Source organism: Hemicordylus capensis, chromosome 2, assembly GCF_027244095.1.
Source record: "Hemicordylus capensis ecotype Gifberg chromosome 2, rHemCap1.1.pri, whole genome shotgun sequence".
NCBI classification, from domain to species: Eukaryota; Metazoa; Chordata; class Lepidosauria; order Squamata; family Cordylidae; genus Hemicordylus; species Hemicordylus capensis.
Window position 1 is genome coordinate 184,890,403 of NC_069658.1, and position 14,316 is coordinate 184,904,718.

A 14,316-nucleotide genomic window follows, 5' to 3' on the forward strand; every position below is an offset into this window, starting at 1 on the left:
CTTTCTGAAAAGGCCCAACATGTTTTGAAAAGGCTTTTCTATGGGGGCACAAGAACCTCGTACAAACTGCAGTGATGAAAACTCATATGCCTAATATAGGTTGAAATAAACGATTCCTAATGAAACAAAACAACCATCTGCATTGTTTGTGTTCTGTGGAGCATTGTAATTGCAGAGTAGTATCATACCCTCCAACATTTATTTTTGACCCCTGCTAATCGAACAAAAGAGGCTCCTTTAAAAAGTGGTGATTCTCTTTATTTAACAGGGGGAGAGCAACTGGTCCTATCCATCCTCAGCACAGCATCCCTCCAGTGGCCGTTGCTGGTGTCTATCTTATGTTTCTCTTTTAGATTGTGAGCCCTTTGAGGACCAGGAGCCATTATGTTTATTTTTATCTATGTAAACTGCTTTGGAAACTTCTGTTGAAAAGTGGTATATAAATATTTGTCGTATTCGTATTTCATGAGTGAAAATAGGGACATGCCTGTGAATGTGCAGGGGTCACAGCCAAGCAACCTGGGAGGTCAGTTGCTCCCAACATTCAGTTCTACCAGTTTGCCATGGGAAACAGGTAATAAAGTGCACGCTGAGCCCATGATTCCAGATGCCAACGTTGACTCCAGATGAGCCAAGCCCATACCTGCCAATGTTTTGCGGGTGATCATCAAGACACACTTGAAACAACCAATTCTCAGACCAGGGTTTACTTCCCAGGCCCCCTCTGCCCACTATTAGATATGGATGAAGGTGGGATTCCACCTGCTGTGTGCCCTGCATATGGCCTTAGTGCTGTGGCCCCATGTACAGGCAGGTGCACTGGAGACATGACCTATCCATCCACTTTGCTTGCAGATGTAATTTCTAGAGACTCGGGCATGAGCTGAATCCTCAAGAATGACAACTCCAGCGACTCACATGAAAAAAAAACACTGAACAAGGCATCTCCAGGAGACAAAAACAAGGACAGTGATCTATTCCAGAAAGTAGGGCCTGTCCTTGATAAATAGGGGGCAATTGGAACCTATGTAGGATGTCACAGATTCAGGGGACGACTGGTGCACAGAATTCCGCATTCCGAGAACAGAATGCTGTCATTGAGGTGGGAGGGGAAAGACGTTCCTAGCCCTTATGGCTGTGAACATATGGCTGACAGTTTATGAGTAAAACCTGCTGAGATCTTAGAAGCCAGAAGAATTGCTGCCTAAGATTCCCAGTGCTTAGGATTTCAGGGCCCTGCATAGCTCCTTGCGGTGGAACCTCCTCCCTGTGGTTAGCAAAACTGGAATAAAGTACACCAGATACAAGAAAGTATATGAAGTTCCTTCATTTGAATTATTTATCCAGGTCACAGGATACAGCTTTTCACAGTACAGAATTTTAATTTTCTCGTAATACCAGATATGTACCGCCCTAGATGTAGACAATTTTTTAAAAAACAAGATTTTATTTTGACTTGAGGGTCCTCTCACTCTGATGTGGTTGGGAACCCCTGGTGACCATGCTGTCATCCTGTATGTAACGCTGATCTTCTCTCTTTGTTTTGTCCTTCCTGCAGGAGGCTTCCATAAATTCCAAGCCGAGTGCCCACATCTCTGCGAGACCAGCCTGGATGTGGCCAGTGCCAGCAGCTCCCCTGTGCCCACGGCAGCTCCTGTGGTGGGTCTGGGCGGCCTAAGCCTAAGCTCGGACTGCTCGGACGCTGAATCGGAGCCCTTGAGCAGTGGCATGGAGTCCGAGGGGGCCAGCCCCCCATCCTTCCCTGTGCAGATTTTACCCAACCTCTACCTGGGCAGTGCCCGAGATTCAGCCAATATGGACACTCTGGCTAAGCTGGGAATCCACTACATCCTCAACGTCACACCCAACCTGCCCAACCTCTTTGAGAAGAACGGCGACTTCCATTACAAGCAGATCCCCATCTCGGACCACTGGAGTCAGAACCTCTCTCAGTTCTTCCCAGAGGCCATTGACTTCATTGGTGAGTGATGGCAAAGCACAGCCCATCCTGGGCTACTGCTCTGTGCTAGGCCTTCATGAGAGCTGTTTGCTTGCTGAGCAGATGCTCCTGTCTTGTGCCTTCCTGAAGTCCTGGTATCTCCCTTGACTACTGCGTCCTGGGTGAACCTCAGTTTCCTGGTGAGATAGGATCTGCTTCTGCTTTTTGAACACTCTCAAGTCACTTCTGCTTGGTGCAGGATGGCTAGAGGAAGAGGGCTTGAAAGGAACTCCTGGGCCTTCTGCCTCCTCCCCTGTGTTCCTGGCGGTTGTGTGCATCCATCACCATGCCTCAGGGGGTCAGCTGTTGGCATGCCACTGCCCAACACTTGGAAAGCCTAATGTGGAAGTGGGTGCATGCAATTGGCTGGGAGCCAGGCTGTGCAGGGTGTTCATGGTTAAGCAATGAGATATGAAGCAGTTAAGTGGATGTGGCTTTGGGCAGGTTCACACACTGCAGGGAACCTTCGGTTCAGGCAGCCCAGGTTGTAGCTGGCACCTAAAATTGGCTTCACATTTAGAACATAACATAAGAACAGCCCTGCTGGATCAGGCCCAAGGCCCATCTAGTGCAGCATCCTCTTTCACACAGTGGCCCACCAGATGCTGCTGGAAGCCTACAGGCAGGAGTTGAGGGCATGCCCTCCCTCCTGCTGTTACTTCCCTGCAACTGGTACTCAGAGGCATCCTGCCTTTGAGTCTGGAGGTGGCCTACAGCCCTCCGCCTAGTAGCCATTGATAGACCTCTCCTCCATGAAGTTATCCAAGCCCCTCTTAAAGCCAGCCAGGTTGTTGGCTGTCCGCACATCTTGTGGCAGAGAATTCCACAAGTTGGTTACATATCTTGGTTTGTTGAGCCAACAGTACACCTCCTGTCAGTGTCTCCTAGCGAGGACCCAGATGCTATCCCAGCCTGCCCTTGACCTGGCAAGCCTTCTCTGTGTCATCCACTTTGTAGCCATTGGTCCCAATTACAAAGAGGGCTGGCTCACCTGGAACGAACTAGGGGTATATGAAGAACATGGGTTCAGATGTAGTGTGAATCTAAGGTGGAACTTAGGGTTGACAAGCCAGCTTCAATTCTTGGTTACACATTTAGGTTTCCCACCCCAAGGGAACATGCAGTTATTGCCCTATAGGGTGGGCTCACACAATCTTAGACAATTGGATAACCAAGACTGCAAGTAGGCTCCATGCTGCTTCTGAATCCACCCTTTGTGTTTTGCCTTCTGTACTTTCTTTTGGTACTTTTTTACCCTCTTCAACCACTTTGATGTGATTGTGTGATTGCCTTAGGCCACTGATAGGCAACCAGCAATGCTTAAGCTTAATACAGCTCACAGATTGCCCCACCATTTACCCACAGGACTTCCACAAGACAATGGGGCTATTCTCACGATTAACAAAAATCGGGCTAGGAGAGCCTAGCCCGATTTTTGTTAATCGTAAGAACCACGAGCCCGGTGGTTCTTGAGAGGCTAACCTGCTCAAGTAGTCAGCCCCTTAGCCTGGGTTTGCGGAGCGAGCGCTCCACAAACCCGGGCTATCTGCTCGTAAGTAGCCGCGGCACGGCTCCGTGGCATGGCTCCTCGCGAGTAGACCCCCGAGCAGGAGGCAAAAAGCCGCCTCCCGGCTCCAGGGGTCTCCCCAGTATGCCCTGCGTGCTTGTGCAGGGCATACTGGGGCTTTGGGGGGCCACGTGACCCCCGCTCCCCCCAGCCCCCACCGACTCCGTCTTGGAACCGGCAATCGTGTGGGCAGCTGATCTGGCCACCCAGGGCTCCCTCTCCGCTCGTGAGCAAGGAGAGCGGGCTTAGCCCGCTCTTCCCGCTCACTGCAAGAAACCAGGTCTCACGAATCGTGAGACCCAGTCCAACCTCCCTTTTCGCAGTAGTTGGTCTCCTCACAAGCAATTCATTAGGGAGTGAAAACATCAAGAACCCATAACATTGGGCCATTTCTGGCACTCTCAAGACAGGCAACATATCAGTCTGAGATGTTCACTGCTCACTATGCTGAGGTTTGTAAGTAAGGAGAAGGGTGAACAAGCTCCTTGCTACTGTTCTTGGCTCCTAAATTGGCCCACCAACCAATCTAGTTGTTGTGGGGGGGTCAAGCCAAAGCAATGGGTAGCTGTACCTGTAGAAGATGCTCTCTGCAGTAAGTTGCTTAAGCTTAGCGCTCGAGACAAGCAAAACAAGGCAGGTAGGTAGTACTTCCGTATGGACCAAGCAAAACTGAAGACCTGGCTTCTAGTCTTCATACCTGGCTTGGCCAGTCTAAAGGCCTCATATTGCTTGCTAACGATAAGGACCTATGCTGTGCCTCAGAAGTCTACTTGAGAGCACCATATACACACCCTCAAGCTCCATGGAAGAAAAATAGGATATGAAAGTAACAAAACAACGCAGCGTTTGAGAGACCTTGCTTGGGTATAGCTTTCTTTAAAGTGAGTGCTGAGAGATGTAATTGAAATGCAGTGTGTGAGGTCCTGAACGTACACACCAATTTAATTCCCATGTCTCATTCTTCAAGGTAGATGGCACTGCATTGTCTTTTACATCTTTTCTGTTCCCCCTTCAAAATGGTGATGAGGGCTGACGTGGGGTTTGCTTTTGAATGTTGTTCTGAATGGGTACACCCATAATTGGTGTGCCCATTCATTTTCATTCTGATCTCTCAGTCTTCTTGGGAGATACGGCATTGCACTGTATTTCTCTTTCACCTTTGAAAATGGGTATGGGGATTGAGCTCACCTTTGAACTTGAAATGTAGCCTTGTGCCCTGAAAGTATGTATCATTCGAATATCTTGAATGTTCAGTAGAGTTTTTGCATTAAAAATAAACTTACCACACAGAATGTCTAAAGGGCCAGTAATTAAACCAATGGCCTCTTTGCTGTTGGCCAATTCTGCAAAAAGGAAGTCCTTCCTTTTTAAGCTTCTGCAGGTAGGCCTGGGTAGCTGACCATTTCATTGGGTCACATGAGGCAAAGAGGCAAGAAACATCTGGAGTCACACATAGTTCTTCACCTCTGTCTCCTGGCTGACAGCTGTCCTGTGTATGGAGGAGCACAGTGAAGACAGGAGTTGCTGATATATATGTCTACCCCTCCCCATCTCTATGGTGCCCTGTTCCACTTGTCTGGCAAAAGTGCCCTCTGCGCATGGCTGTGTCCAGTTGGTGACCAGCCTACAACACTGGAAGCTGATTTATGTCTTAGTCTCAGTCTCAATGTCAAGTTTATTAAACCAGTCCTCAACAACAGAACAGAACAATGCTATGTAGTACTGCAAATAAAAGCACTCATATAAAAAGATTATGTACAACTAAGTATACAAAATGCAGAAGAACTAGATATACACCAAGAGACCCAGGATGTTTCAGTTTTTGATCATTGATATTTTTGGCTTGTGTCTTCATAACTCAGCAAAAAATCTGCCATGATTTCTTGCCATTATCTGAAACGAGATAAAAAGCATAATAGTCAGGTGCTCTCCCAGTATGCATAGCAATCAATGAGTCAATTCGTCTTTGCCTTAGATCTAAATAGAAGTCACAAATGAGCAACAATTACAGTGTTTCAACTTGGTCTGAACCACAAGGTTCATCTGTTAGAATAATAAATCTCTCTAAATCTCTCATCTAGCAAGGCTGAAGGTAGCATTTTAAAATGAGCAGAGGTAAATGCCCTCCTTTACTTAGAGATACTTAGATTCTGCAAGTATTTAGCTTGAAAGTAAATTGAAATAGGGAGCATACCAAAGCTCAAGGCTGAACAGAATTCAATTGATGCAGGATTCTAGGTTTTTATTATTTCTATGATATGAGGCTCCTGTAGGTCAGCTGATTACCCAGCTGAGTCACCTGATGTTCCTGTTGGTCAGCTGTCCAGAGAAACCACTTTCCTGGTTCAGAACAAGATTTGGAGCCAGGGAAGAGCATAGCAGCAGCTGCACCCTGAAGAGATTCAGCAGCCCAAAAGTGGCTAACAGGGCTCCCGGGTATTTTTCACACTGCAAGGCTTTACCACAGGTTTCCTATGAGGCTTTACTGTGAGTTCAAAGTTGCCCAAAGAAACCAACACAAAAAGTGGATTTTTTTAACCCTGGATATAAATTGGGCTACATTCTAATGTGCAATGAAAGACCCAAGTTGTGTGTGAAGTGCTCCCCAATAGCTCACAAGGACTTCAGGGTAAATCTGGCCAATATGTGAACGCACACCCTCCATTCCCAAGGAGATACAAGCTAAAAGCCCTGTGTGAAAAATGCCCTGGTGGTCAGGGAGTGTCCTCCATACAACTCCCTGCCCTTGTCCCATGGCTACAACTACTCTGTGCTCTTTGGGTCATTGAACATCCATTTGTAATCCCTTTCCTCTTCTTCTTCCCCTTTTCGTTCTTGCTTGTGTTGTTTGTCTTGTTCTGTGTTTTACTATCACCAAACTTCCAAATTATTTGCAGTTATAAATTCTGTGAATCAAGCACACTTGCATTTTGTTTTAGCTTATATTGCATAGATGGAAGAACTTCCCTTAACAGTGAAAACTGAATTCAGCTCCATTTCTGGCTACCCAGATTCCATCTGGCATACTGTCCATTCGCTTCCAAGCTGTAAGGAGTAGAAATGTGCTTTTAAAAAAATTAAGAAAGATGACCTGACATTTTCAGGAAGGTGAATTCTGTGCCTCTGCCATATTCTTCACAGGTGAAATTGCAGGTGGTGCTGAGCCCCACCCTCCATCCAATCTTTCCAGCCATGCCTTCTTTCCCATCAGCCTCCATTTTCTTTCTTGGTTTCCTGTCCTCCTTTCCCATTCCTGTTTTGCTTGCCTCTCCTGCACCCCTGTTCAAAGTCCGGTTCCTAGGATAGCAATTATAATTCACTCTTCCTTGTGTCTCCCCCTTTTGACCTCTGCCCCTAGATGAGGCCCTGTCTCGGAACTGCGGAGTCCTGGTGCATTGCCTGGCAGGGATAAGCCGCTCGGTTACTGTCACCGTAGCCTACCTCATGCAGAAGCTCAACCTGTCCCTCAATGATGCCTACGACCTGGTGAAGCGGAAGAAGTCCAACATCTCACCTAACTTCAATTTCATGGGGCAGCTGCTGGACTTCGAGAAGTCCCTGGGGCTGGGCCAAGGCAACCGGCGCCCCGCCTCTGGCCAGACCTGCTTCTTCACCTCGCCAACTGACGACAGCGTCTTCGAGTTGGATCCCACGTAGGGACCAAGAGTGCTGGTGTCTTGTCCTCTGTTACTCTCCAGCTCTGTCTGCTGCCCTGGTGGCACAGCCCTTTGGGACCAAGTGAATACCTCATGCCAGAGAGGGAGGTGCCTCTTCAGAACCAACTGCCACTTCCGGAGAAGGTGCCCGCTGCCTTTCTTCGCTGATGCATCCACAGTGATGCTGTGTACCTACCGATCTTGCAGCTAAGCTGACAGGGCCATACGAATAACCAAAGACTCATCTCTCCCCTATCCCTAGTTCCCAAAAGGCCTATACAGACTGAGAGCCCACCACTTTCTGGAGCCTGCTGTTTCTGGAATGTTTGCTTTGGACACAGTGTGTTGAACTATCCAGATCACCTTGTTAAATTAAATCTTTGGAGTGGGACATGTCAGGTCTGGAACCTGTCAGCTGCTAATGGTGCCCATCTTGTACAGAATGTTTTCCACTTGACAGCCATCATTTGGAAATGAGCTTGAAGACCTACAGTTCTCACAGGAGAATCCTCCCTACACAGGACTTTTTGTTTTAGATTTATATCCTTCAGCTCAGCAAGATTGCCAGGGAGAGGGGAAACCCCAAGTCTACCATGGCAAACCTGAAATAAATCTTTGACAGTAATGCTAGTTCAGAAACCTGTATCTCAGTGGCAAGAATCAAGGTTCCCCAGCTGTCTGTCTGTTTGATGGTTCTAGAGTCCAGGTTGAATCACAGAATCCAAGAACAATGTCAGAGCATGTATTGTCTGAGAGTATAGCATTGCCTTAAGGAGCCTCTAATGTCATGCCAGGTCTGGTACCTGAAACTAGAACAAGGATAGAAACTCTCTGTCCCCTTATCTTAAGCCTTGGGCCTCCGGTTCCAGAATGACAACGTGAATGAATCCCACCATGCCAGAGCCTAGAACCTTCAGCTCTTGAAGTGAGCACCTGAAGAACCTCCAGTGCTGCAGCAGGTCAGGAACCTACAGCTCTGGATGCAGGTTCAGAAGCCTGCCTAACCATACCTCATCCCACAGTTCTGGAGGCCGCCCTGATCTCAGAAACAGCCCATCTAAACACTCTGCTGCTCATCCAGATTTTAAGGGACAGCAGAAGTAACTTGGGTGGGGTGGGAGATTTCAGAAAAGATTCACATCAGGGAGCCCGCTGGAAGACACCTATCATGGAGGGGCAAAGTGATTGGTTCCTGCACAGCTGTGGAGAAGTGGGAGCCGCTTCCTGCAAATGTGCGTCTGTACATGTTTGGATCAGGGTGTATGTGTGTGTCTTAATGCCAGCAGACATCTGTGTCTGTGTCTGTGTCTGTGTGTCTGTGTCTGCATAGCTGCAAGCAGGGCTTAGATTTGGCCCTAGACCTTTAGGCTTTTCAGTGCTGGAAAAGCCTTATTACTTCATGGAGTGCATGAAGCAATAACAGAGGAGAGAGCGACTCATACAGAATGTTAGTTGGAAGGAACCTTGCAGGTCTTCCAGTCCAACCCCCGGAATCTGCTAGAGCATCCCTGAAAAGAGGGCCATCTGGCCTCTGTTTGACAACCTCTAGAGAAGAAGAGCCGACCACTGCACAAGGCAAACTGTTCCACTGTTGAACCGCTCTTACAGTTAAGAAATTCCTCCTAATGTCTAGCCTGATCCTGAATCTGCTTCCTTGTGATTTCATCCCAATGGTTCTAGTCCTCCGGAGCAACAGAAAACCAATCCTCTGCTTTTGTATGCTAGCCATTCTGATATTTGAAGATGGCTGTCATATCTCCCCTTAGTCTTTCTTTTCTCCAGGCTAAACATACCCAGCTCTTTCAACCATTCCTCATAAGCTGTGAGTCTGGTGGCTATCAGCCACCTCCAGCCACAGAGGCATGATGCCTCTGAAGACCAGTTGCAGGGGAGCAACAGCAGGAGAAAGGACATGTCCTCAACTCCTGCCTGTGGTCTCCCCAGAGGCATCTGGTAGGCCATTGTGTGAAACAGGATGCTGGACTAGATGGGCCTTGGGCCTGATCCAGCAGGGGCGGATCTTGGTTTCCAGATCCCTCACCAGCTTGGTTGCCTTCCTCTAGACTCCAGTTTGCTGACATCCTCCTCAAAATGTAGTGCCCAGTACTGGACACAATATTCCAAATGAGGGCTGACCAGCACAGAATAGAATGGGCCTGCCTCATACTGCTGGCTCATGTTCAGCTTGTGGTCCATTAAAACAATGAGATCCTTACATAGGAACATGGGAAGCTGCCATATACTGAGTCAGACCCTTGGTCCATCCTGCTCAGTCTTGTCTACACAGACTGGCAGCGGCTTCTCCAAGGTTGCGGCTGGAGTCTCTCTCAGCCCTATCTTGGAGATGCCGCCAGGGAGGGGGCTTGAGACCTCAGATGCTTTCCCCAGAGCATTCTTCTCACATGTGCATCTGTCAAGCCAGGTCTCTTCCATCCTATCCTTGTTCATTTGATTTTTCTCATCTCAGAGTGCTTCTGAGCATACACATTAAAAATATCAAAGAATGAAATAATGAATACAAGCATGTGCAGAGTGTGTTTCCTTCTCCATGGTCTGCCCCCACAAGACTGGGCTGAAGAGACAATGTTCCTAGGTCAAAGGATGTGACTTGTAAAGGAAATTAAGCCTCAGCACTACTTCTCCCCCCCCCCTTTTTATACTTAAATGCTGCCTGTATGTTGAGTATGGTCAAACAACAGATTGTGTCTATGTGTTAAAATATGTCCGGGGAGTTCTGATGCTTTCCATTTAAGCCTATTACCATCAGTCTGTTCATTTTGTCTCTGCTGGGCTGTGTCTTTGCTGTGATTCCATAGGAATGCAGAATTAGCCTTCTGAAAAATTCTGCTTTCCTTTAAAAAAAAAAAAAAAGTTGGTTTCTAGCTCTCTTGGCTATGTAGATGACAATGCTATGTGGACAAGAAGCCAGAGGGTTGACTGAATAAGATGCCCAGTGCAGTGGGTTAGGGTCCTGCTTATCTCCTTGCCCCTTCCTGCAATAGCAAAACCAGAATGAATTATGCAAAACAGTAAAAATTGGAGAACAAGTTATGCAAACCATGAACAATTATGCAAACTTGCTCAGTTAGCATAATGTATGCAGGACATAGAATCCGCTTTTCTTGGTGCAGAATCTGGATTGCCTGGGCTCTGAATTTTAATTTTTCTGGCATGGAGTAAACACAGCCCTGCATACCTATATGTACTAGGGGTGTGCACGAACCCGTTCAGGAGTCTATTCCCAGACCGCCGAACCAGTTTGAAAGGCATGGTGGGTGTCCTTATCTCCCTCGCCACGTTTCCCCCACTGTATCCCCCCCCCCCCGGCGCTGCTGTCAAGATCGCTGGTGCAGGGCGGCTGTATATCTTCTTGCCGCCCCAGTCAGTATAATAACGGAAGTGGCCGGTGCACAGGCACATGCGTTTCAGCCACTTCTGCTATTATGCTGACCAGGGCAGCAAGAGGGTATACATCTGCCCTGCGACAGCGATTGTGACAGCAGCACCGGAAGGGGGAAGGGGAGGGGAGGGGAGGGTAAGGAGACCCTCCCTGCACCTTAAAGCAACCCCCTCCCACCCTCCTGGGAGTGCACGGAACCGGTTCCGTACACATCCCTAATATGTACAAGTGCCGGTTTGTGTGCTGCTTTTTAATGGCAGCTGTCTGAGGGGGCGTAGTCCTTTTCGAGACATTTGGGCACCCAGGTCTCTTTGTAAGGATTTGGTTTTCAAGTGAATGTCGTCAGTGCTCTGGAGATGATGATGAGGTGGTCAAATGCTGCCATTGCCACGGGAAACAGTCACTTCAATAAAGCAGGACTTTAAATGATGCAAAGAGGTGCGTCTTTGTTGGAGAAAAGGGGGTCCTGTGAGAACCAATGCCTAAATGGTCAGCCTCCTGCCACATACATAATACCCAAAATAGCCACCACAGGTGCAGTTGGTTGTGTGTAGGTGAAACATATTATTGTGATTCTTATGTGTACTACACTGTCAATGGACAGAGCAGAAAGACTGAGAACTGTCAGTCGTTACCACTTTTCCAGGAGAACCAACATGAAATGGAAGGAATGCGGGTTCCACAGAACTCCCTTAGGCTTCCTGAGCTTTGGTATAACTTGGGTTGTGACCTGGATAGGAAGTTATGGACTACTATACATGAATCTTTAGATTGTGTTTTCCAGCCCAGGCTAAGGTCCATGGCTGTGACTGGGGGTGAAGGTGCAGCAGTCTGTTGAAAAGGCAAAGGCAGAAGGCCAAGTTTATACCAGGCCAATCCAGAGAAGTTCACACTGTTTTCAGACACATTGCCTAATGTTGCACATCATCATCATCATCATCATCATCATCATCATCATTCGATTTCTATACCGCCCTTCCAAAAATGGCTCAGGGTGGTTTACAAAGAGAGATAACAAACAAATAAGATGGCTCCCTGTCCCCAAAGGGCTCACATTCTAAAAAGAAACATAAGACACACACCAGCAACACTCACTGGAAGTACTGTGCTGGGGGTGGATTGGGCCAGTTACTCTCCCCCTGCTAAATAAAGAGAATCACCACGGTAAAAGGTGCCTCTTTGCCCAGTTAGCAGGGGTAACATATATTTCTCCCCTTCTGTGCCCAAAGAGGGCTCCGGAGAATGAACACATAAAGTTCCAAGAATCTAATTGGAGGTAGTCTCCGATAATGATGCTTTCTCTGCCTCAGCTTTACTAATGCACTGAATCCTTGAGGAAGAAGCATACATGTATGCAGGGGGAAGAACCCTGAACCCCTTGGAGAAACAATGGGCTATAAATGTCTAGTTAGTTATTTAAAAAAAAAAAAAAAAGCTGACATGAAGAGGAAAATCTACTAATACAACCAATATTTATATGCCACTATTTAACAAAAGTGCACCAAACAGTTTACATAGAAAAATGAATAATGAATATATGATGGTTCCCTGTCCAAAAAGATTAAAAGAAAATCTAAGGCAGACACCCAGCAACAGACACTTGAAGGATGTTGTGCTGGGGTTGGATAGGGAAAGTTGCTCTCCCCCTGCTGAATAGAAGAGAATCATCACTTTAAATGGTTTAAATGGTCTTTGCTCAGTTATTGGAGGGCAGCGGCTCAAAGTAGTCCCACTGAAATTAAAAGGACAAACTAGGCATTGCCTAGTTTGGAAGCCGCTCTTGAGAAGACAAGCCTCAGATCAGGGGAGGCAGTAAACTTTTGTTTTATTTCCTAAATAAGCAATCAAGCAAATGAACAAACAAATCAATCAATCAACAAGAAAACAAGCGGAAAGGACAAGGTAAGTTTAAGGCTGGTCTTTTTTAGAGCTGGCTAGGCGTTTGTTTTTGACAGGGCAGCTTCAGTTTCAGGTGTACCTAGAGAGACAGTGGGTGGAGATTAGCTGCAGGTAAGTCACACAGCTTGTGGGAGGGGCCACATTCTTGAGGTGGCTCAGTTTGGAAGGAGCTCAAGAAGACAATGCTCAGACCAGGGGAGCTTTGCTAACAGATATCAAAGGAGTTTTGTGTGGAGTTTAGCAGGGAAGTGTTCAGGGAGATGCACAAGCTGCTCCACCTTTATCACAAAGGAGATGCCAAGCATGTCCTGGGCGTGGGAGTACTACCCCACTTTTGTGATTTTCTTGAAGGATAGAGCTTAAAACCTTTAATTAGTTGACAACTGCAGCTAAGACCTAGCTTTCAAGTAAACAAGCTCTCTCTCTATATATAATATCCAATAAACCCAGTTTTGACACTAGAATGCCAGCAGGGAAAGGAGTACTTTCCGGTGTATTGCACAGTGTTGCATGTACGACTATTTGCCTGAGGGGCAACGGTCGTGGGTGAGTGCTTGGTGCAAAGAGCTCCTGGCTCTCAAGGAACAAGTTTGTTCCCTCAAAGCTAAGGTGACTGACCCAGAGAAGCTCAGGGAGGCAGAGAGGTATGTGGATGAGACCCCCCCAGGAATTTGATAGAGAAATCCCACTCCCGGGCTGACAGCTCCTCTGCTGTCGTGGAGAATGAAGGTCTCGGGGTGGGGGGAGGACATCAGTTTGAGGAAGAAGGGAATGCTCTCTTAGAAGGGATCCCTTCCTTGGGTGATGCGCCCATATCCTCTCACATAGAGAATACTTGTCGTAAATCTGTCGGGCTAGCCAGACTAAGCACAACAGAGGCAGAAGCAGAACAGCAAAATTCAACAGAAATACATTTTCCAAACCAAGTCCAGTCCAAGTCAGTCCAATAAATCCAACAGAGTCCAAAGCAAAATCCACAGGCAAGGTCAACACAGTCCAGGGTCCAAATATGGTCAAGGCAAAACAGGAACACAGCCGATTAGCTCACAGAAAACTATTGTTGCTATCAGCAGGGTAGCTATGTTACAGGTGTTTTAAATAGGGAGCCCCCGGTGCTGTTAATTAAGAGTTGCTGAGTCAGCAGCTCTGCCTGTTGTTCTACACATGTGGCTTCTTAGCACTTGCTGTCTCTTGGATCGGCGCCTCTCCACAGCTGAGACTGGTTGCGCCTCCTCCACAAGAGCTGCCTCACCCGGCTCTAACTCATATTGGACTCCCTGTGCATAAGACCCAGTCTCCTTTGCAACCTCTGGTCTTTGCCTACCCTCCTCTGCTGTCAGCTCTGTCTCTACCTCCAACTCCTCCTCAGAGTCTTCCAGCATGCCCATGACAATACTACTCTGGGGGTTGGGGGCCTCCTAGTAGTGGGTGATTTGTACATTAGAGGCATAGAGAGAGATGGGTTTGTGACTCATGTGTTGATCGCACTGTGACTTGCCTGCTTGGTGCGAAGGTTGTGGACATCACTCAGCATCTATATAGACAGGCAGTGCTGGTGAGGAGTCAGCTGTTGTGGTACATGTTGGCACCAACAATATTAGGAAATGCAGTTGGGAGGTCCTGGAAGCCAAATTTAGGCTGCTAGGTAGCATATTGAAGTCCAGGACCCCCAGGGCAGCATGGTCTGAAGTGCTACTTGTTTCACATGCAGGGCCAGGGAGACAGGCAGAGCTGAGGGGTCTTAATGCATGGATGAGGCGATGGTGCTGCGAGGAGGGGTTTAGATTTGTTAGGC

At 47.5% G+C, this 14,316-nt stretch overlaps 1 protein-coding gene across 7 annotated transcripts in view; it reads left to right on the forward strand.

Moving 5' to 3' along the window:
• Positions 1 to 14,316, forward strand: part of DUSP9 (dual specificity phosphatase 9) — a 36,661-nt gene that overhangs the window by 11,101 nt on the left and 11,244 nt on the right. For 5 of the 7 annotated variants that reach the window (XR_008317142.1, XR_008317145.1, XR_008317144.1 and 2 more), the window contains exon 3: positions 1,559 to 1,981. Coding sequence is in view for 3 of the 7 variants with exons in the window: in XM_053300280.1 (XP_053156255.1) it covers positions 1,559 to 1,981 (423 nt within the window). In the remaining 4 variants the exon portion in view is untranslated. Of the gene's footprint in view, positions 1 to 1,558; positions 1,982 to 6,924; positions 11,058 to 14,316 lie in introns of those variants that run through there. The other 2 variants (XR_008317143.1, XM_053300283.1) reach the window with 2 other exon arrangements.